The following is a 23913-nucleotide window of genomic DNA, read 5'->3' as shown; positions in this document are numbered from 1 at the left end:
AAGGTGCGATAGCACTCAAATTTAGCCTCATCGTATGATGGATATCTACGATGAAGCTCTTAGTTTGACTTGCCCTGTAGTAGTTTATCGGGTAGTTCCCCTCTAGAACTCCTTGCCCGCGGACGTCATTGATTCTTACTCCATGAAGGGCGTGCCAACTACGGGGGCAGCGGGGGCGAAGGCCCCCGATCAAATTTTGAACTCTATGGGACTTTAACATTAGGCAGCCATTTTGCCCCCGCTCCAGTAGAAAATTTTGGCTCATGTTGGCACGCCCCTGGCGCCATGACGATTAGTAAATTTAAGTTAAAAACACACTTAATGACTATGTAAATTTGAATACCCCTTTCATTTTATTTTTCCTACGCAACGGAGCTGTTATGTCTTGAAAGCCCTATTTCCTTAACGAAAACGAAAAAAGAATAAGAATTTTAAAATTAGTCGTGTTGTATTGAATATCTGAGTGCCGAGTGGTAAGTCTTTGGAATGGGAAGATCTGTGTTCTGTGTGACGTTTGAGATTGAAAAAAAAACCATCTTTTAAACCTCGCCAAACTCAAGCTGCAACACGATTAATATCGTCCTCAAACTTAAGCAGACGACGGGTCTCAGGTATACAACATTTTATTTAGAACAGAGCAGTGACTCGAAGTATACGTGGAAAAAAATGTTATTACTAATAAAACGTTTCGCTGAGTAATATAGGCCGTATTATATTTTGATAAAAACAAGTTTTCAGTTGGAAATCTCGAAATTTTAAATCAAGTCGCAAGAAAAAGGCCTGTAATCTGTTAATATTGAAAAAAATTTGATGAATACAATATTGTAAGCTGTCATTGTTTAAAAGTTCGATATTTTTAAAAATGGTGGAACTGACGCGTAAAAATAAGGTATGGGAAACCGGCATACCAATAGTTCAGTTCATGTTTGTATTAACTATTGTTGTCGATAAACTCTTGTTAGTGACCACGGCTCCATTTTAAAACTAGGTTCGCCTACGCCTGTTCTCAGTTAGGATCACTAATGTCATATCTAGACTTGTCGTACTGAACGCCTGTGCGATCCATGATGACAATGTTGCGGTTTAAAAATAAACAGATCATATTATTAAAACTTCTAGCGTGACTTTATTAAAATTAATAAATTCTTTATAGGGAACATGGAATTCAGGATTCTAATGTCACCAGTAAGTAAGATATAAAATTTAATTTTATAAGAAAAATTAATGGAAGATTAAAGCCCAAGAGAAAGTTAAAGTGTTAGTGCCACGTTTTTTGAAAAGTGGCTAATTTTCGTTTTAAAACATCAATTGGGTTATAATAACAGTAGATCCAATGTAAAAAGTCTTATAGAAATTTATTCATTTTGTAATATGAAAAAGAAAATTGATATTTCACATACCTCACTTAAACGGAATTATAAATATACCCCTGGTGACGTCATAAGAGGTTGACCAGCGCGAGACAGATTTCGAGACGGATTTCATTACGAGAGCTAAGCCTAGTTTTTAAACATCGCGCGCGCGTCAAATTCGATCACTTTGAAAGAACCACCTACCAATAAAAAAATAGGACTTTCGGAGTCGCGCGTGCCGCGTGCTCAAGCGCGCTCGTAACGTGACGTCACCAGGGGTATATGGAGTATTCAACTGTCAAAATAGTTTTAAAAAATTCTGCGAGTAGGTTCCGAAAGCCGGGGTTTAATAATATTTGGAAAATTATAATGCATTATATAAGTAGATATTCTGAATCAGAAAGATTTGATCTTTCAGATGGGATTAAAACCTTTTAGTTTTAAAAATAGCGATTTTTGGTGACTCTAACACTTTAAGTTTATTTCGATTTACTGTCGTGAATAATGTTTTCCAGTAAATTACTAAGTCATAATCTTCACTTTGGTGCCCAATGAGAGAAAGATTAGAAAAAACACCTATTTTTCTGAGACATCATGTAGAAAGTGGAGTAAAAAGCACATATTTTGTCAAGGCAATTTTAGAGATTAAACCAAAAGTGGATGAGAGGAAAAGTATGAAAATGGCCAAAAGTCGCGAGTCATCAGTATTTCGCTGTAGTTGACCGTTTTATTGGCGTAGCTATACTGGGCCTGTTCACTCCCTTAAAATAGGTCTTGTGTTACTTCGCGGTTACGCGGTTACCGTCGACAGCTATTGTGTATGCTAGAACTTCCTAGATTTGTGTTTGTAGTCAGGACAGAGTAGCTGGTAATGTTTTAAAAGGTATTTGAAGGTATAATATGGATTTAAGCATGAGTTAATAATATGTTAGCTCCCTATAAGTTACTCAGGCAATTCATTTTTATACTCCAGCGTTTTCTCCCGCGCCGTCGGCTTCCAAATTATATGCGACGCTCTGCGGCCGCCACGTGAACGAAAATCTTATTTACTCTTCTATCCGGTTTTTCCCCGGAAGCGCGTGTAGTGGAAGCTAGCCAATGATATCGGGGCTATTTAAGCGGCCGAATATTTTGCTCAGTAGCCTTGGTCAAGAAAGCAGTTAAGAGACCAGTGGATTGGATTTAGCTCAGTTGTATAATTTTCTGGTTTCAAGTCACAAAAACAACTCCTATCTTTAGAATTATTTATCAATATCGGCACATTGCGTTGAGTTCCTGCATTTTTTGGTCTCAGTACTGACAGAAACGCCATGATTTAATGCTAAATTGTTAAAACATAAACATTCACGACTAAAACACTCCGTTAGTGAAAAAGCAGCCGACGACTCAAGGTCGAGGAGCCGTACGAGCAGGATTTTTTTTCGACAAGAGAGAGCGCTACATTCGGATTTTTTCCCGCGCGGGCGAAATGAGAAGAAATCGCTGGATACATTACGCCTATGGAGCCTGAATAACTTATAGGGAGCTAACATATTATTAACTCATGATTTAAGTAAGGTTATCGAAGCAATAGAAAAACACTTAAAACTAGATACGTTTAAAACAAATCTCGGTAATTTAGCTATAGCGCGAGCCGCTTGCGTCGTGATGCGCGTGATCGAGTGGGCTATGGTTAAACCAAGGAGCATAAATGTCTGAACTACTTTCAGTCGCGAGTTTTCAAGTCCATCAGTCACTAGTAAACTAAATAGTTATTGGCGAAATTTTGATGTCCGCGTTTTTTAACACAGACTCTATGGACATTGTCATACTATCCCTCTCATCCACATTTGATTATACGTATACTCTACCACATGGACACCACTTCTAACATCACCATTACGGACTAGTCTTCAGTCTGTACCATATAGACTCGACTCTGTACTTATTGGTTTCTAAAAACACCCAATGTACTAGTCTTACTTCTATACTACCAGAAGAAAATAGTGTTAAAATACACTGGACAATGGGCAAGGGTTACGAGAAACGTCAAGCCTCCAATAGGCGTGGCTTAAACCAAATTTTCACACAACTGAGCTTATTGGCTTCAAATAGCAGAATCTTCTGGTCTTTATCTTTGGCTTTAACACGTGGACACAATCTGAGACAATGTCTTTTACTCCAGTATCATCTTTAGGTTTAATATTTACGCTGAAATCGATTAGGGTTTCGACAATTTACTATCCACGCAAAGGGGTGGTTTCCAGGAAACGTGTAATAATAATAAATTTTAAATTAAAAAGTTATTTCGGAGCAAAAATCTCTTTAATCGACACGAAAATGCTAGCTGTTAAAAAAACCTACATAATAAGTTACGAGAGACTTATATTGATCTTGCCGTGTATTCGAACGTTTCAGGCCTGACTTTCGATATCAATTATTAAACCGAGTATAAAATGTTTTACTTTTTTAATAGGGAAATGAAGATTTTTACGAAACTATTAAACGAACCTTTTCCCCCTATGAAGATGAACTTTTCGTTCGATGTAGCTACATTTTCCAAAATATTCAAAACGTGACGTAAGTTGTATTTGACTTACTTGACAGTTCTAAAATTTTTTAGTTAAATCTCCAAGATCAGGTACTTGAAATACCTGCAATATACAGGAGTTTTAGTATACAGAAGTTCAAAGATGTACAAGCTATGCTTCATTTAAATACAACACACATTTGTAAATGAAACACGAAAAAATTAGCCGTCTAAAATACCGTGCCTTATAATGTTAATTAAAACTTTACAAGGAATTTGAAGTTTCCGATTGAAAATTAATGAAAAGGTGGAAAATAATTATCTGTATAAATTAGAGATGGCCGATACCAGGCTTAGCCGGATTCCGATCGATACCGATATTTACTTACTATGATCCAAAACCCGATACTTCAACCAATACCGATATTTTTAGTAATACAGTGACATTTACATATGTATTAAAAATACTAACAAATAATTTAAAGAGTAATTTCATGAATTATACTACTAAGTACATTGTTTAGAGGTACTTCCAAACTAATATCACGGCTGGTCTTTTTTAACTAGTATATGCTGATAGGCCCTTTTGTCCTTATACTTCTACTTCTAGTAATTGTTGGTGATTTTTCATTGAATTATTGAAAGCAAAATGTTAAATTAATTCAAATCTTGAAAAATATTTGAGAAACTAACTTTTAGTTTCAAAATATGGTGATATAAAATTTTTATCAACAGTTCTATAGCTATTTTCGCTTATTAGTTATTAGATAAACTAAATTCAGGTACCTTTTTTATATAAATGAGAGCTCATCACGATTGACATTCATAGAAATGAGATATTATCACCATCAATACATTACTGAAAGACCTAAAAATGTCATGTAGCGCCATATAAAGCATTTTAAACAGGTATCGGTTTAGTATCGTATTAAATCAACCGATCCGAGACTAGACTATCGGGAAGCCCCGAGTATCGGTACCGGCTCATCCCTAGTATAAATAAGCCCAATTGCCTTCAATCACGCAGCCCGGTCAGTGTTCAGGGGGCCATATCTCGTTAAAGAAATGTTGTAAACTCCATATCCTGCTTTGATACTTCATACTCAGTTGGGCCCAAAAAACACGCTCCTTCATCATTGATGGACCTTTCAATTTCTGGACGTATACACTCGATTTCTCGACGTATACATTCGATAAATTATTATGCCTACCAAGAGCTGGGATATGGGAACGATTTGGCTTAAATATGGGTATTGACTATCTTGTTGGTAATACCATGGAGCAGACCAAGATAGTTGACTCCGGTAGTTTCCGTAAACGTCCGGTAGAGGCATGACAGAAGCGTTGCAAAAGCTAGTGCTTCTAGCGGCCTCTAGTTTTCCTACGGAACATAATTAGATGCACGGGGGCAAGGGACTAGTTTCCCCAATTTTAATATCCCCCCGTTTCTCCGTACGAAAAAAAGGGGAGCAACGGTCGCGTTTCGAAAATCGGTTACTATAGGCCAAAGCTAGAGTCGGTTATCCTGGTTTCATCCATGGTAATACACATGAGTTTCGTGTTAAACAATATGGGAAAATTCCAGTCAAATGTGAAACTATATTACTTACCTTGATAACCGTTTCTTAGTTTTTGTTTGTTCAACGTTTTGACGAATAACAACTTGGTTGGTTTAAAATAAGATTTTTCTCGGAAGCACACCTGTGTGTTATAATTTTTGTTGTTATGTTACTAATGCCAATTATTTGATTCGGGTTCTTAATATTTTCAGTTTAAAATTTTTGAAGTACAAGGAGGTAAAATCAGTTCTACGTCGGGACTATGAAGTTCTAACAGACAACGCCGGATACGTTACATATAACGCTATGAAATATGGGGTAAGCATTTCCGAGTCCTATATGATTGTAGCAGGGAAAAATAAAAGCGAAACAGGGAATTTTATTACGATAAATGGGCGAGTAACTTGTTAAACGGTTGTTAAGTTTAGTAAGACGTCGAACACTCCACCCCACCCCCCTAAACAACAAATGAAAAAAGGTAAAGGCTTTAGGCTTATAAAATGTCTTTGCGTGTTGTAGTTTTCTCACATATTTTACTATATTTCGAAAACTATGCATGCTAGCGCTCTGAAATAAAGTGCGTTATAATAGTTTTGCATTTCTCTTTCATATTTTATCCGTTTCATAGTTGTCCATTGCAAACTTATAATTATATATACTCATTTATTTACTATATGTACAGTCTGTTAATAGTCTTTGCCCGTTGCCTTTTTCGCACATATTTTACTATACTTCGAAGACTATGCAAGCTATATAGCGCTCTGAAATAAAGTGCGTTTTAGTTTCTCATTCCTCTTTCATATTTTATCCGTTTCACAGCTGTCCATTGCAAACTTCTACCGGAAGTGTCAAAATTAACAACTTTAAAAATTTTGCATTCTCGCGGTTATGTATGCTATTTTCGGACTCCTTGGGGTCGATTCATATTGAAAAGTTTTCACCAAATTCAATTCGGATGAGTAGGTCTCGAGTAATTAGCCTTTATTCAAAATCTGGCAACTTCGATTTAAATGGCGATAATTAATAATCGAGTATCGATTCTTTGTCGAAATAATGCTTGTTAGATGTTTTTGGCGCTTTATGCATATATATCAATAGATGGCGTGCAAAAGTAAAAACGAGAGGTTCAAAGCCGAGATTTTAGTTTCACCCTGAAATATGACAAATAACAAATTATGAATAGGTTCAGAAATGGTGTGACAAAATTTTCTTGGTACACTTGCTGTTGCCGCTTCTAAAAAATATGCCTAACCCAAACTAGCACTCTCGTGATAGCGTTTGTCATGAGTTAATAATATGTTAGCTCCCTATAAGTTACTCAGGCAATTCATTTTTACACTCCAGCGTTTTCTCCCGCGCCACCGGCTTCCCAATTATATGTGACGCTCTGCGGCCGCCACGTGAACGAAAATCTTATTCACTCTTCTTAGTCTTCTTTCCGGTTTTTCCCCAGAAGCGCGTGTAGTGGAAGCAGTGATATCGGAGCTATTTAAGCAGCCGAATATTTCGCTCAGTAGCCTCGGTTAAGAAAACAGTTAAGAGATCAGTGGGTTAGATTTAGCTCAGTTGCATAATTTTCTGGTTTCAAGTCACAATAACAACTCATATCTTTAGTATTCTTTATCAATATCGGTAAATTGCACTGAGTTCCTGCATTTTTTGTCTCAGTACTGACACAAACGCCATGACTTGATGTTAAATTGTTAAAACAAACATTCCCGACTAAAACACTCCCTTGGTGAAAAAGCAGCCGACGACTCGAGGTCGGGGACAGGGTGAGAAATAAGGCGGTGGCACTGGGCAAATGACCAGTTTAAAAATTGCCTTGACCAGTTTATTTATTAAATGCCTGGGGGTCTAGTGGTCACCGTGACCACTTTTTAAATTGCCCTTCTTTAGTAAAAAATAAATTCCCGGGGCACTGTACCAAGGAGTTGTTTTGATGTATATACAATAAAAGTTTACTTGGAGAAGCCTAACACAACAATTAGTCTCCTGTTATATTACTCCATGGTGACATATTGCTTGTAAGCAGCTGCGTTCAGTAGCGCTCAACGGAGGCTCCGTTGAATGCGCATTCGCCACTGAACGATTTTCGGAACTTCCGGTTTGACGTCACGATTGTAAGCGAAGAGGCATCGAAGTTAGGGCCGTGCAGACTATTCGTTACTATTTGGTCGGACCAAATAATTTGGTCAAAATTGACGTTTACTATTCGCACCGACGAATCGAATAATGATTTTCAAAATTCTAGAATACCAAATAATGAGCTTCGAAAAACCGACTATTCTATAGCGGATAAAACCACGAGAAAATGAATGTTTTTAACAGTCTATTGACCAAATTATTTGGTATTCGCAACCAGTTTTTGAATTTTTCTGTTGATTTTGTGAATTTGAGGGCGCTGTCATAGAGATAGAAACATAAATGTGATGCTCCTATCCCTATGGGCGCTGTCATAGTGTCCGCTGGACCGTGGCCCCATAGATGACGCGACTCGGCAGACACAGCCTTAAAATTCTGACGTGCCTACTATTATTAAAAGTATTACCCGCGTTCACCGAGTCGCGTGATCTAGGAGGCTATAGCTGGAATCAGCCACTCAGTCTTTAAAAGTTCATAGACAAGAATTCTCTCTGACAAGAATAAATCATTAAAGATTTTAACTTAAAGGGTACTGGTTATTATCAACTTCTCGCTGCGGAGCTAACTATTGCACTTCCTAATAATATGTCACTGTAGTATACCTATTAAAAAATATAGTATGATGGAAGAGGTCATACATTGCAAAGCGAATAGGGATATATTGACAACTAACCTAATTATGATTAAAATAAAACCTTTGATTCGTTCAAAAATAAGTTTTCAGCTGTTCAAAAGTACCTTTCCGTGTCCCATTATTTATAAATTTGAAATTTGGTAGAATAGTTTTATAGAAATTTTAATTTGGTCGAATTTTTGAACTTCACACTATTTGGTCAAATTATTTGGTCATTTTCCTATTCCGAGCCGAGAGATGGCTCCCAAAAACGCTGCTATTTGGTATTCGACGAATACCTTAAAAAGTACTATTCGCACAGCCCTAATCGAAGTCTTCGGCTGTAAGAGCCGATTACTTCGTGGAGCAACGCATTTGTGACGTAGCAGCAATGGAGGAAACTTATCTCGAGAAGTTAATTTGATGGATAATTTAGGAACTATTTATAAAATCGGTGTAGCAGCGACTGAATGCGAATGAATAGTGCCTGTTAATTATTTTATGAAATTTTTTCGATTATATCTATGAAGCTTAAAAAGTTATTGGGGTTTTAAAGCTTAAGCCTTGGCTAAGTTACGGGTCAGAGTTTGCTCTTATTTCGGCTAGCAGGTCCTCGCAAAGGCTCGCATATCCATTTCCATGAACTGTAAGCAGACGATACAACGCAAAGTTTGAAAAAAACCGTTCAGTAGCCTAATACGTCACATGACATCACGTTGATCAACGGAGCTCAACGCGTTTGGTCTCCATTGAGCATTACTGAACGCACCCGGAAAGGGAAAGTGACGGAACGCCGTTATCCGGACCGGACCGGTTAGCACTAGTAGACTAGCTGCGATGTGCATTGTTTTTATGAGTCGTTAGTCTTTCATTGTAAGAGGCTTTAGTGTTTGTAATACAACAAATTTAAGCACTTCAAACCTAGAAAATTCTACTCGTATTAAAATGGAACATGTTTCCATTAAAGGTTCCAAGTTTAATTATTTTTTTAACATATATAAACTAACTTTTGAGTGAGATATAGAAATCAATTCATATGAAACAAATAAACAGTATATAAAACCTAAAACCATTTCAGTGCAGCTCTGACAGTAGTATGTAGAAATATTGAGTGGTCATTGACCAGTTTTTTAATTAAAACCCTTGGGCTCTACTGGTCAAATGACCAGTTGAAAAATTTTCCTTATTTCTCACCCTGGTCGGGGAGCCGTACGAGCGGGATTTTTTTTTTCGACAAGAGAGAGCGCAACATTCGGATTTTTTCCCGCGCGAGCGAAATGAGAAGAAATCGCTGGATACATTACACCTATGGAGCCTGAGTAACTTATAGGGAGCTATGGTATTATTAACTCATGCGTTTGTACATAAAGTACGATAAATTTATGTAATTATAAATACATAATGTATTTATTAATGCATTGGGAAACTCGGAATCACTCAATTATTCCAATTTTTTTTTTTGCTTACCTTTAGTACCGAGCCCTCTGTTTAGATTGGTCTAATCATCAATAAGGGTCACGTGACCCAATAATAGTTCCGCTTTATTTATTTAACATTATGCTACAAGTGAGAACTCTCTACCGCTGACGGCCAGCTTTAAGTAAAATTTCCAACCGCTGGCGGTTCGCTTTCCATCGAGATTTTCGGTCATGCGAGAATCTAGATTTAGTCTTGGGAATGAAGGTCTATGTTGTTATCATAACTTCAGTTGGTGGCTATTCGGGGATGAAGATTTTGACGACAATTCTAGAATGAATACCTTTGCGACTGAATTGATAATAAAAGTTTGGCACCGTCATATTTCAATGAAGGGCAGTTTATCAAGGATAAAATTTGAGCAGGATTTGTTCGCAGAAAAGGTATAGATTACAGGTGCAGTAGTGATTTGGGACCGACGATTTGAATGGTTTTCGATAATGTTTGGGGCCCTTGGGAATTGAATAATCGGCAATGTTTAGAAAATAAACGTTTTTTAGCTAGATTCCCACTCGACGGAAAACACGACGGAAACCCGGCAGAAAGAGGTTCGACCGAAAAATCTTTACGCCGAGCTCGACGGAATTTCCGTTGGGCCGGGCTTAAGTTGTGTTCCATTTTTTCGGTCGTGTTCGGCCGCTTCGGCGTTACGCCGCTCTCTCAGCCAATGAAATTATCCCACTAGCCACGTCATAAATTTCAAGAGCACACGCATACGCGAGATCAGTTGATGACCGCTATGAGAGTATGGCAAGTATTGGTTGACCAAGGCTTATCAAAAACAGGCCAGTGAGGCCACCAAGAAAGAAAAATTAAACACATGGAAGTGAAAGAGATGAGATGTTAGTAAGGAAAACTTTATTGAGGAGGTAAGAAAATATCCCTTGTTGTACAAAGATACCAATTCAGAGCGCGAAATAGATGTTGTGGAAACCACTCTCAACTGTCACATGCCCCAAAAATATCTACCGCGAAACTCAAAATTCAGTCGTAGTTTGAAGGGTCTACCACCTGACCATAGCCGACTTGTATGAAGTCGGCTATGACCTGACGCCAGCGTAAGTTAAGATATCTACCGTCGACTGCGTGATTTCCACCGGTTTTTTCGGTCGAGTGGGAATCTAGCTTTACAGAAGTTTTTTGAAACACTTTTCGACATAGAATTTTTGAGGAAGGGAAGAAGGTAAATTGTTCAATACAATGTAGATGTTTATATCCAATTAGTATGCCTAGAATTATTTTACAATTTTAAGACCTAATAATTTCTATGGTATTTTTTAACAATAGTTTACGGACGCTGTTATTAGAGCATACTCGCTATATCCAGAGGTTTTTCCAACCATTCATGTTGGACCTGTCGCTCATGTTACACAAGATTATATAGTAACGACCGTGCACGCCGACGCTAATATTGATGCGGAACGTTTATTGATACAAGGATTCACCACGTCTGTTTGGCTCATTGTGCTCGCATCTATCGTGACTGTGGCATTTGTCTCCTTTCTTCAAGAAAACGTCAGAACGAGATTCCGTTTTCAGTTGAGATTACTCTACGAACATCTGTGGGATTTCACCTCTTATTTCTTCGAAAACTGTTAAGTACTTCTTTCCCTCTAATTGAATGGCATGTGGTATTCGTTTTTAAATAGCTTTTTTAGATGTTCCGTGGCCCTTTTAAAGTGAGAACGCTTATAAAACCCTGTTAAAATTTCTAGCCTTAAATGTTTAATGTATATTAAGGCTCTGATTATGTGACTCATATTGGGGAAACCGGTTTAATTATTTTTTTGATATAGAAACAATGCCTATAAAATTGGTCTTCTTTTAATTTAGTTGGGTATGTTCGTGAGTTCTAACTCGCTTTGGTAATATTCGATAAAACCTCTGATTTATATAAGAAATGATAGAATTAATTTCTGTGAATTCAAAAATATCAAGCTTTTAATTTTCCGATTTCTGGCATTATGCATTTGAAAATCCTTCATATGAAATTATTTGAAATCCTTTTTTTTATGAAAGGTTAACGTTTCCCTGTAGTCCGACATCACAGAGATATTTATTTACGTCAGATGGTGCCACTCTCTCCGCTATCAGACCCAGAGTTCAGACTGGCGAGAAGCTCGAGACGCGTATACCTCGCGCGTATAGGATTCCCGCGCTTTTTTTCCTCAACGTCATAGCGATGTCATAAAACAGGCAAACAAACTCGACAAGACAAAATTGTTGATGTATCGAAACTGAGTTTTCGTGATTTTTCAATGGATTTTAAAATAGAAACATTGGTTCAATTATATTAAAAACTTGATATTTTGAAAGTAGAGACTTGAAAGTGTAACATAATACCACTTTCGTTGGAAAATATGATATGAAATTGTAAATTCGCGTACCCTTTAAGTTCTTACCAAACCTTGCTAAGAAGTATTTTCGTCTATCCAACCTCCACACGCAAACCACAAAATACAGACTCACAAGTCACAATCATAAAAGTCAGTTTGTCTTGCACACTCGAAGCTGAAAACCTATTAGAGCTCTACATTGAAGGGTCAGGAAAGTTTTCGAATGACAACTATAAATAAATAACTGCAACCCAGCCTTTATAAATAGTGCCTTTGCCGCCTGAAAATGAATCATTCTAGCTACCCCGGCGTCAGCAAACCGGTCTATCAAGAAACTATTTTGTACGCTTTTCAATTAATCGGCTTCGATACAGCTGCCCATCAAAATAAACCTAAATATGAGTGTTGCCGCGATATAAGCGGGTGAATTCTTTGGCGATGGCAATTTTTTTTCTTTCCCAATACTTCAAAGAGCCGGAAGCGGATCTTTTCTTAAAAAGTGTCCCTACAACCTTCCCCAGTAGCACAGCAGAGTCAGAACGACGTGTCGGCTGCCAGTCTGAACGATTTTCAAACGACTGGTACAAATTTAGTCTTGTGGCTAGCCGATGCGACGCTGAAATGTCCTACCTGCCAAACAGTCGGCCTTCTCTTAAGACTGTCACGCTGGACGATGGGAATTGTGTTAGTAAAGCTATTCCACATGCAAGCAAAGGGTTTCATTGGTTTAATTTCTAAGGGTTGCCTACTGTTGGTTGTACGCATCTTGTGGGCGACGCTTAAATACCGTTATAGAATCAATCGGGTCGGCCTTGATTCGCAGGTTTGCCTCTTGAAACTTATTCCGAAATATTGCTCAGAGACCTGCACGGGCCGAGTTTTTCAGGCCTGACCCAAGCCCGGCCCGGGTTTAGCATTTTGAATAAGCCCGAAACCCGGCCCGAGTCCGAGTACATAGTTGGTTTTTCGGCCCGGTCCGGCCCGGCCCGTTACATGCATTAACCAAGCCCGGCCCGACACATTGCATGAATTGAACAGGCCCGGCCCGGCCCGTTACACGTAGTGCAGTTGTAATTCTTATATTTTTTTACATAAAATCAATGAATTGAATTCATATTTGCTTTAGCGTCGTGTATTATTCATTTCTTACGATAATTGTTCGTCACATTTGTTCTTAGAAGCTTATACTCATTTAAATTATCTCTCATTTGAATTTTGGATTAAATGAGAATCAAGTTCGGCCCGGCCCGAATTTTGAAATATGAACAAAAGCCCGGCCCGGCCCGTTAATTTCCAAAATACAATTTTCAAAAGTGGAAAGCCCGGCTCGGCCCGACCCGATCGGGCCAGGCCTCGGGCAGGACTCTGATTTTGTCACGAGTAGGAATTGACAAGGCGATAGTTTAATAGAATGATAATGGTTTATTCAAGTGAGTTTAATAAATACAGAAATAATAATGTATAGTGAACTAAATAACGCGTAGAAAGTACGGAGACCGTGAGCGCGGGTAGGTCGGAGATACGGGCCGAGTAAGGCTACTCTTTTCCGGGGAGGTTCTAGCTTTCTAGGGCAAGCTTTTTCAGCTTAATGCTTCCCAGTCGGCTAGGTCTTAGTAGGCTTGGCTTTTTCAGCCTAAATGTTTCCCACTAAGAGTCCCTTCGAAAAGTCCCCTTTCTAGAGGCGAGCCGGTCCTTTTATACCCTGGCCCCGCTCTGGGCGAGTCGCGCTCTGGGCTGTTGGTTTTTCTCTCTCTGTCTGTCTTCTCTTCGATACCCGTCCCGCTTTATGCGAGTCGCGCTAAGGCTGTTGGTTTTTCTCTGGCTGTCTGTCTTTCTCTTCGATACCCGTCCGCGGGGTTGGGGCTGACAATATTGCTTCCCTACTCAAATTGTAGCTTGCGGCCAACTCATTTATTGCCTTTATTCGCTCTCTTAGATAAGACTTCATACTGCCTCTAATATAGAAGCTCAGACCACTAATATAGGGACAGTAAACTCAATGGTAATCGCCAGTTTACATATGGCAACGCGTAGCAACCGCCACCTCGCGTCGAAAGCGTGAAATTATCGTACCCTGTGTCATGTGACCATGAACGAAATAGTGAACAATCCAGGACATGCATTTAATGAAAAAACCCGTCCACTATGTGTAACAAGCGACTACTATTTCCCCCTGTTGAGACAAATTCACGCCAGCGGAACTACGTCATTTTAGGGACAGAATTAAAGGTCACGTGAGAGGGTGGCTATTTAAAGTGGCATACACCAAATAGAGAATGCGGTTTATGTAAACAGGGAGAAATGAGGTAAACTGTAAATATCGATTATCACTGATACAGTTTGGAAAAACACAGTGCTTATTTTTAACCATTTTACCTAAATAACGACCAAATTCCAATAATTTGAAGAAAATTGAAGAGGAGATAACTTTTTACGCCATTAGATTTCAAAATTTCAAATATTATACTTTATTTGTTCACCCGCTGATGGCGTTAGCAAAACCGGAAATTACAGCTTAATTTGTCCCCAATTTATTTTTCTCTCTAATACTTCCATCCCCTCCGCCTATATTTCCATCCCCTTCTTGTTACAACAAGTGGATGTCTCGGTTTGTACGTGCAAAGGTACGGCTGTTAAGTCATGGATTGCTCACTATTTCGTTCATGCTACTGTTTAGAGGTACGTGCATCTGTTAGAGTTCGAAATATTCCAAAGTCGCCACCGCGGAGCTGCAATCAGGCGTTGCTCTATTCTAACCTAGCCTCCTATTAAGATGACTGTCCCTATATTAGTGGTCTGAGGTAAAAGTAAGATTTTTTGATTGGATGTAGATTTTTTTGTGAGCTAGTTCGAATCTCTTGAAATTCTAATGAGATGTGCAAAACAAGGTTTTTTATTTTGTGCAAGTTTCAAACGTTTCTCTTTTATTAATTTTTTTAAAAAAATTAAAACCAGGGCTTAATCTTCAAACGGCTTAAATGTGATTTCTTCGGTTTCACCTGTTCGAATCTCTTGAAATTTTAGTGAGAGGCATATTGAAAGGTTTTAAATTATCGTGCAAAATTTGACAGTTTTAAAAGAATAGTTCTTTTCCTAAAAATTCATTGCAAATTTTTTTGTGCTTATCTAAATATATAAAATAAGCTACTTTCAAACGGAAAATAAGGAAAATAATTTGGTGAGGGAATAGCCCTTTAACAAAGTGTAAATCTTTGCAGATACAAATAACTTCAACCAGCGGTCCGTCATTTTAAAATGTGCCTGGTTATTCTTTTCCTTTGCTTTCTTAAAATTGTATTCCTCCGCACTCAAAAGCGAAATGCTAATCGACAATTCGAAAAACGTTGATAGTATCGAGGATGTTTTAAGGCAAACTAAACGAGTACCAATGGTAGCAAAACACTTTGGACTTCACATTGCAATGCTAGTAAGGAAGAATAATGTTTTACGCATGTAAATAGTTTTTGTTTTGGACGAGGATCTTTCTTAATATTCGAGTCTTCACAAAAAGTCTTCCCTTTTATCATAAAAAGATGATCTACAACTAGCTACTTTTCTGTGGGTGTTTGGCGACACGTTTTCTCACGTTCTTTTTACGTCAGCGCTTCCAAGAGGCAGGCACCAAAACACAAGAGAAATTCTTATTTAACAAGGTGGAACCTCTCGTTGCCAAGAGAGAAGTATATATGGGAGTGGCCTGATTCACTTATGCGGAAATTTTAGTTTAGGTCCCCGGTTTTATCGTGGGGTTCTCTCGGCGATAGAGCTTACTTTAATATCAGACTAGTCCTCTATAGATCCCATAAACACCTTGCTATTTTGTGGTAGATCATCAGCTTATGCTTTTAGGAACTTGTTTTTCAACAGAAGTTGCTTAGTCAGTTTTCAATGAGTTATTAATTTTTCAAAGTTTCTTACTTTTTTTTTGAAGAAGTTTGCGTGTATTTTTAATGCCATATTGCAATCTTTTTTCTCATGTTGTTACACTATCCAAACCGATTTCTTCACCCTTCTTTAGAACCCCTCTATATCTCAAGACTGAACTGTTTCATGGAGGAAATTACAAGACTTTCTTAAATTATTTTATTAACGTTAGAATAACTGCAGGCCAATACATTTTTAGAATCACCTTAAATTATTAACACCTTAATTTAAACGTAAAAACATACATTTTGATACTTCTCAAGGCAAACAGAACTATGGCATATTCCCGACTTTCAAAACGAATGGACCAGAACGGAATTTACTATACCGGCCTCGACGACAAAATAATTCGCAAATGCCTCAATGGACCCGGAGTGCTGTTTCTCGACGACACACAGATACCTATGGTTTTGGAATTATATGAAAATTTTATAAAAAGATTGAACCGAAAAGTATACATTGGGAAAGAGGTTGTTGCAGAAGCATATGCGCATTTTCTATTCAACAATCGGCTTCCTCTCAAGGTTCTCGAACGACTGGATTTCTTGTGAGTTATAAACAAAACATTTACCTTTCAAATTATAAAAATTAAAAGCATCCATGGTATAGAGCCAATGTGATGAAGTCTTTTGTTTATCGGACAAAAATAACTATATGTTAATCTTTCACTCTCGAAAATTCAAAAGATGTTTCTAAATACAGCTGAAATTCTAATATTATCTTATAAGTGATACTCCATTGAAAATATCAATTCTTTTCACAATTCCCTGTGAAGAAAGGCTAAGAAATTCTTTATGTGCAGGATTGACTCATTTTATTGGAAACTTGTTCCTGTCATTCTGTCTTAGTATTAGTTTTATCCAAAAAAAAGTAGTTTCATTAACATGGCTTGTAGAACTAGAGCTCAGCTTTAAATAGGTGATTGAACGAATATTATACAAAAACATTAAAACAGTGTGAATATAAAACGATTTAGCATACAACTTATATCGATGATTCTAGAATATGGATACGTGTATATTGTTTAGATAATTCCGAGCTCTAGGTAGACCCCACGTTATGAAATTAAGAGACTAAAGACATCAAAGTCGTCATCAGGTCAGTCTTATCTAAGAGAGCAACAGTCTGTCTAAAACTATTTCTGTACAATTTCAGAGTTTTAAGATTTTCTGAGACGAGACAATTAGAACCAAGGAAAAGATTTGATTATCAAGATCTCTTGAAAAGGAAAGTTTCGTTTTATGAAAAGTCTCAGATTCTGGAGACTAGACCATTGTCGGTTGGATTTTTATTCCAAGCTTTTCTGATCATTACTTGGGGACTTGTTGCGTCATCAGTCGTGTTCTTTTGCGAAATCATCATTTACTATTTTGGCCCGTCGAAGTCGAAGAAGAGAATCGCACCCCTTTTCTAACGTCGATAAATCTTGCCAATTTCACTACTATATTTCTTTTCGGATCCTGTGTTAACTTCATTTTACAATTAATTTAAATTAAATCTCTTCCTGGACGTCCGTATGATTTAGTCATCAATTTAAAGATTTTTTTAATTATAAACTTCTACTACAACTTTTTTAAGCGTAAGTATTAAAGCTTATATTGCACATTTATATTTTCCAAATTCTGATACATCATACTATTTATATTATACAGTAATTTTAGATTTCATTAGACAATTTTTTTCCGTATTAGTCCTACAACTCTGTCGAAGCACTTTTACACTTTTTCAAATTTCTATTCGTACTAGATTTTTATCTGCTACTAGGGTTGTTAATTTTCCGGAAAAATAAATTGCGGAAAAGTTTCTGCAAATCGGAGAATTAAAAATACACGGAATTGACCTTGCATCATTGAATTTTCAATTTTTTAGACTTTACACTGTAAAATAATAATTTAATTTAATTAATTGAATCGTATTCGCTATCGATTAAAATTCAACTCCCACTGAAGACTAAAGTAAAAGTATAACAGTTTCGCAGTCCCTTTCAAGCGAACGCCGTTCTTCGGACGTTCTATGACCGCCCCTCGCGTTGAATGTGATTTTAAATTGGCCTGACTCTAAAAGAAGCAACTAGCGTAATGAAGTTCACAAAATACAAAATAATTTGGGAATAAAAACTATATTAAAAAGAAAATTCGGTAACGGAAAAATACGGAAACTTTGCCTCCGTAATTTTTCGACTAATATTCGCGAATTTTTTGTTCTTATATGCTTCAATTAATTGTTTTGCAAAAATTATCCAATTATCTTGGTAATTTTAAATACTTTTTTTGCGAGAAAGCTCTTTCGCGTTACCTATCGTTACCTACTAGGTGTTTTTGAATAGTCCATCAATAATGAAGGACCGTGTTTATTGGGCCCAACTGAGTGGAAAGTATCAAAGAACATGGAAGAACTAGGCGAGATGGAGCAGCCCCTAGTGTTGAAAAACCTGTCGTCCAAAAACTTGAATACCCCTTTAGATTCCCCCTCCCTTCCTAAAGGGAAAGGCTGCGCGCGTCAGTTCAATTTCAAATTTTAGTGAACAAGGCTTACGCTACTCTCGCCAAGTTTCGCGGTTCGTTGCTGCGTCGGCTTTAAACGTCCACGTTAACAGCTGTAACCAATAACAAATCAGAGGCGCGCGAATATTGCGCAGACCGAATTATGTGTTCCCACTATTTCGGAGAGCTCTCCTACGTCATTCGCTTCATTTCTCGTAGAGGCTCCGCTATCTTCGTCGCTGTTCCATTTCGCCTAGTTCTTCCATGGTACAACAATTGGCTCTACTATGTTACCCACATATTCTGAGAAATCGTGAAGGAGAATAAACATATTTCTCTTTTTATTGCTTAAAACATTAACTGTAATTTTATCCTATCATATTGAACCTACTACTCTAGGAAGATAGGTGCCTGCAGGTCCTGCCAAAACTTCAGAAATTTGATCGGTGGTGTTTCAGTCCGCCACTGTATGTCACGTAATTTTATAATCTCTGCCAAAGGTATTCAGGAACCGAATTTGGTGTTCCGAAGAAATTCTATATTCTCATCCTTAAAAAGACTAGAAATTTTATATTTAAACCGGTTGATAATTTAAATGGTATCGTCATATTATCTGGCATTTTTAAGGATGACTGTCACCACATGGGTGTATCAGATAGAAGATAAATTTGACTGTTATTAACTTATTTCACTTAGTCGTTTGGTTGTTATCAGTCATTCTAAACTCGATAATTCTGTGAAATCGAAAGAAATTCTTACACACTGGTTTTAGAAGAAAACCTCTATTGAAATCTATGCTTTTTCACTTTAAACTAGTGTGCAACTCCTCGCGTAAAGAATAACAACACGTCTACATTTGAATCTTGTTTACTCGAACGAAACGTTTGGATTAACGATACAAGTAACCATGATAACTATTTTTTAATGGAAAGAAAAAGTCTTTTCACTTGTATCTTTAAAAGTTATAAAATTAATGTTCTCACTATTCATCAATGTAACTCTAAAATATTTTTCAAAATTTCAATTGTAACTGAAAATCCAGGATAATTATTATTATTTGAAACACTTAGTAATTATATTGTTCAAAATATTGGCTAAAGCATCCGAGGTAATAACTTTTGATAAACATTTGCAAACGTAAAGAACAAATAAAGTTGGTGTTCTTAGTGTTTTGGGCATATACTAACATTGATTGTAAATTAAAATTTAAAATTATTAAATTATATTTGTCAAAATTCATTAGTAAACTAATTTGTAATACAAATTTTTAAACAACTTTAACAATTTTGATGTATAAAGTATAAAATTTTGGTGTTTACGAAACTGAATAAATCTTGTGGTGTGAAATTGGCTTAGCAGAAATCATTTTTCCTAATCAATGGGTGAATATTAGCGAAGACTATAACAAATTTGAAATTTAAGTGACATATGAGTCAAATAATGACGAGTATATGGCTGTTCGAGAGCCTTTCGAATTTTTACTTTTTAGCGCCATCTATTGATGGGCTAAAAAATTATGAATTTATACGGAAAATTTACTACCCCCACTTTTACCCCTTTCGCCCCCACTTTTTCCCCTCTATTACCCCATTTACCCCCTTTTTTAGCGCCTTTCCCTCTATATTACCCCCTTTTTCCCCCCATTATAGCCTATGTTACGGCGCCTTAACCCCGCCCATTTTCGCGTTATTTATTCAAATTTATTCATAATTCATAAATAATGCTCTAAATCGCGAATCGATGGACCTAGGGTAGCTAAACTTTATATTATTTTATTTCGTAAATTTCCAAATCCCCGAGGGGACTCGAACTACTACGTTCTCATTGCTTTTATAAAATAAGAGAGACAAAACCATCTTGAGTCCAGACGCGTTTAGGCGCTAAAGCTTGCAAGAGAGAGAAATTAAATAATCGCCCACTGCCACGTTAACACGACGTTCAGTCGGCCACAAAGTCACGACTGAACCTTAGAGTTCTTTTCCTAAAACCTTAACAGTCTTGAATGTAGAGAGAAACGAATTAGCAGGCAAAGTACTTCACCATGAGTTAACCAATGATATCGTCTCTTGAAAACTCGTCTGCTTAGTTAAGCAAGCAGTCCACGTTCACAAGAGAGATTAATGATAACTTTATAGATAATGATGTAGTTTAATCAAGTTTAAAATTAACCGATTGAAGAAGTTACAATAGTTCAATGTATATTATTCTGTAATTTAATTTAGATTAAAATAAATATATATTCACGAGTGAGATTAATGATAATTATAAATAATGATGTTTCAAGTAAGTTAATTGAGGAATTTACTGTAGATTAATTAATATTATACTTTAATTTAATTAATATTATACTATAGTTTATGATAACTTTACAAATAATGATGTAGTTTAGTTAAGTTTAAAACTAACCGATTGAGGAAGTTACTATAGGGTTGGTACTGGTAATTGTGAACACTTTTTGCAAATCTTTGAATAACTTCCGTGGAGCTAACGTTAGACATCATAAACTTTCAGAATATGATTCTTTAGACACAATTCGCTATGTTTTCAGCTTTTTAATTCTCTTAAATTTTGCACAATATCCTATTTCCCAGACCCCTTAGAGGACCCCAAATGTGAACAATCGCTGGTAAATGTAAACACCCTGACCCTAAATACTGAAGGAGGTAGTGACTGAACACTGGACCCAAATGTGAACAACAATGATAATCAAATGGGAGGAATAAAAATGGCCCTAGGAAAGGAGCTACCATTACGTAGGGCCTAAATTCATGCACCTAGATTAAAGTTTACGCAGATGTGATAAGAGATAATAGGATAATATAGTTAATTAATACAATACCCGAGTCAAAATGTTCAATAATTTGTTGAGAAGTCCATTTATTTCGATACCTCGCATAACAGCTGTATCGTTTTCTCGCTTTCCCGCCCAATAAGTAGTGGTAGCTACGGCCCTCTTACCGCTAAATTGATAAATTTATTAATGGCGCGAAAAAAGGATTCCAATTAACCTTGAAACATTTGCAATTTTTACTTGGTTTTATCCAACTCTATTTATAAAATCGAATTCCGAATCGAAACCACAGATATTAATATCAATTTTGCAGCGAAAAACGTGATTTATCTAACGATTAAAGGTTTGTTATCGTGAGATTATTGTAACTCTTGCTAAAGCTTATTCCCCGATGGTATTGTATTTAGCAACACCTAAAATTGGCATCAACTTAAGTTGATTAGTCCGAGTTGGTGTGTATATAGGTTCGCATCTTTTATCCACGTATTCCTACAATATTTGGACCATTTTTATCGTAATCCTCGATATTCAATCTACAAATTGAAATTAGCTACAAAATTATTATTATTCTGTAATTTAATTAAGATAAAGTTCTGTAGGTTAAGTTTAAAATGAACCTAATGAGTAAGTTACTGTAGTTTATTACTAGATTGATTTTATTCATAATAGGAATGCTATTTTATAAACAATGAAAAAAAACCCCGAAATTCTAAATTAGCTGGGGTCATCTTATAATGAACATAGTAATACTAATTCTTGTCACTAGAGGGCGGTAAAAAGTGTAATATGACTGGGTCACGGAGAGGTATTACACTGGATGTGTCTGTGTGTGTGGATGTGTCTGTCTGTCACTGCGTTCGCAGTTGGCAAATCGAAGCAAACTTATATGTTATATCCGGAACGCGTACGCAGTTCCATTATCGTCGTTAGGGTTAAGATGTACGCGGAGATTGGCGAGTTTTCTTATACTTAAATGTGAATCAATCGTTTTATATACCCTAAATTTCGAAAAGTTATTAAAGAGGCATACGCCTGGATTCAAACGTCAACAATAACTATGTTTAAAATGATTTTAGGAAACACGTCTCTCAAACCGACCTGAATTACTGACGATAAAAATAATTAATATAAATTATACTTATTCAAATATTTAAGAAAAACGTCATGACTCGGAGAGGCTTATTTTGGTTTCCCAACTTGTTTAGGGTTTGCAGCGAAAATTTCTCTTGAGTACTTTTATTATTATGTAAATATAATTTGAATCTTGTTTAATTCAAAATACGAAAATCAGAATTCAAATTAGCAAAAAAAATGAAATTTGAATTTTAGGAAAACACAAATAATTAAGATAAACACTCGGGAAAATAAAGCCATTTTACAAGGCAAGCCAGAAAGTAAACACTACAAATAGCTTTTAAATTATCGAAACAAACCATTCTGAGAAACATCGTTAACTATACACTTTTAAATTATGTTCTGATTTAAGCAGGTTGTTGAACAATATACCGGGTTGTACATGCCTCTCTCACCAGTTCCTGCTAAGAAAAAAAAGAAGAAAGAAACACTGTTGTCTCTCAAAGTTGGAAAATATAATTCCGACATTTTACGGTTTTAAATTATACCTAATTCGGTAGCCCAAAATGCTTTTCATAGCTTTAAAAGTATATTTTCGAGCCTTTATGAGTGTTAACAGGCACCCCCTTCTGTAATGAGGAGTACCTTTTAAAATTTTGAAGGTTTATTATGACCTTTGTTGGGGTTTAAATTTCGGTACCACAAAATACCTTGTACTCCTCAAAAATACCTTCTTTAAGAGGTATTTTGTAGTACCTTTAAAGGTTCGTTTAGGGATGCACAGAAATTGCAAAAATAACTTTGAGTTTTTTACAGAAAGCCTCACTTTAAATGGTAAAGCGAACACTTGTTAAAATGTGTATGCACTGGTGTATAGCAACACCCTGTAAATTCAACGTTAACGAACCGCAAAATCGGTCAATGTAAACAAGACTTTAAGTTGTTTCCGGACGAAAGGTACTTTTAATAATATTTAAAGGAAAAATTCAGAGAATCTAAGATAATATTAATCAAAAATGTCTTGATTAGAATCAAGACCTAAAAAGTATCGATAAGACTGAGGTTATCACTTGTCTGAAGGACCAGATATTAATTTTTCTTTTTAATTGAAACTTAAATGCATGCTTAAGAAAAAACAACGTTCCATTACCGTTTTCCGTTGAAATAAATTATTTTACTGGTAATCAATTTCAAAAATTTACTTATCTCGGCTTTTCGACCACAATTCCATTCCCCGAAAACATTTTATCATTACATTAATTACTTTTGGGAGATAACGTGTCAAAATAACCTATAAAACAATAAAAAACTGTAATAGCGGTCTGCTTAGCCATGACAAGAACCTTTTAAAAGTTTCAAGCACTATATAACCCTTTCGAGACTAACAGGACCTGAGCAAACTATAGCTTAACCTGCTAGGCTGCTACTAGTACGACCAGGGAGAATTGATGTAAACTGGAGTTGAAATTTCATCATGAGCGACCTCGTCCTTGAAATTCTCCCATAGTCCCAGTGTGTGTAGAACATAATTTTTTCGCTGTTATCTGCCAAAATCAATCTTTCCTGGTAGTGCCGCCTCGACCTCACTTGAATTTTTCATGATATATTAAGGTTTGAACGAACAAAATTCTAGATTACCATTTTCACTACC

At 36.5% G+C, this 23913-nt stretch overlaps 1 protein-coding gene and 1 long non-coding RNA gene across 2 annotated transcripts; one reads left to right on the top strand and one right to left on the bottom strand.

Moving 5' to 3' along the window:
• The first annotated feature begins 10778 nt into the window (after window positions 1-10778).
• On the top strand, window positions 10779-19644 carry LOC149710270 (uncharacterized). Its single transcript, XM_089860579.1, has 5 exons — window positions 10779-10837; window positions 10942-11248; window positions 15209-15417; window positions 16178-16461; window positions 17070-19644. Exons 3-5 carry the CDS (start codon window positions 15310-15312, stop codon window positions 17326-17328), a joined length of 651 nt encoding a protein of 216 aa, XP_089716705.1. The 5' UTR covers window positions 10779-10837; window positions 10942-11248; window positions 15209-15309; the 3' UTR covers window positions 17329-19644.
• On the bottom strand, window positions 16057-16827 carry LOC149710271 (uncharacterized). Its single transcript, XR_016377712.1, has 2 exons — window positions 16486-16827; window positions 16057-16316 (listed from the first exon to the last, which is right to left on the bottom strand). It is a non-coding gene; the product is annotated as an uncharacterized LOC149710271 (long non-coding RNA).
• Window positions 19645-23913: the final 4269 nt, after the last annotated feature.

The sequence above is a fragment of the Phalangium opilio genome, unplaced genomic scaffold, assembly GCF_054372755.1.
Source record: "Phalangium opilio isolate 3A_F unplaced genomic scaffold, DU_Popi_V2 ptg000011l_1, whole genome shotgun sequence".
Classification (NCBI taxonomy): Eukaryota; Metazoa; Arthropoda; class Arachnida; order Opiliones; family Phalangiidae; genus Phalangium; species Phalangium opilio.
This window is presented reverse-complemented; position numbering and strand designations above follow the sequence as displayed.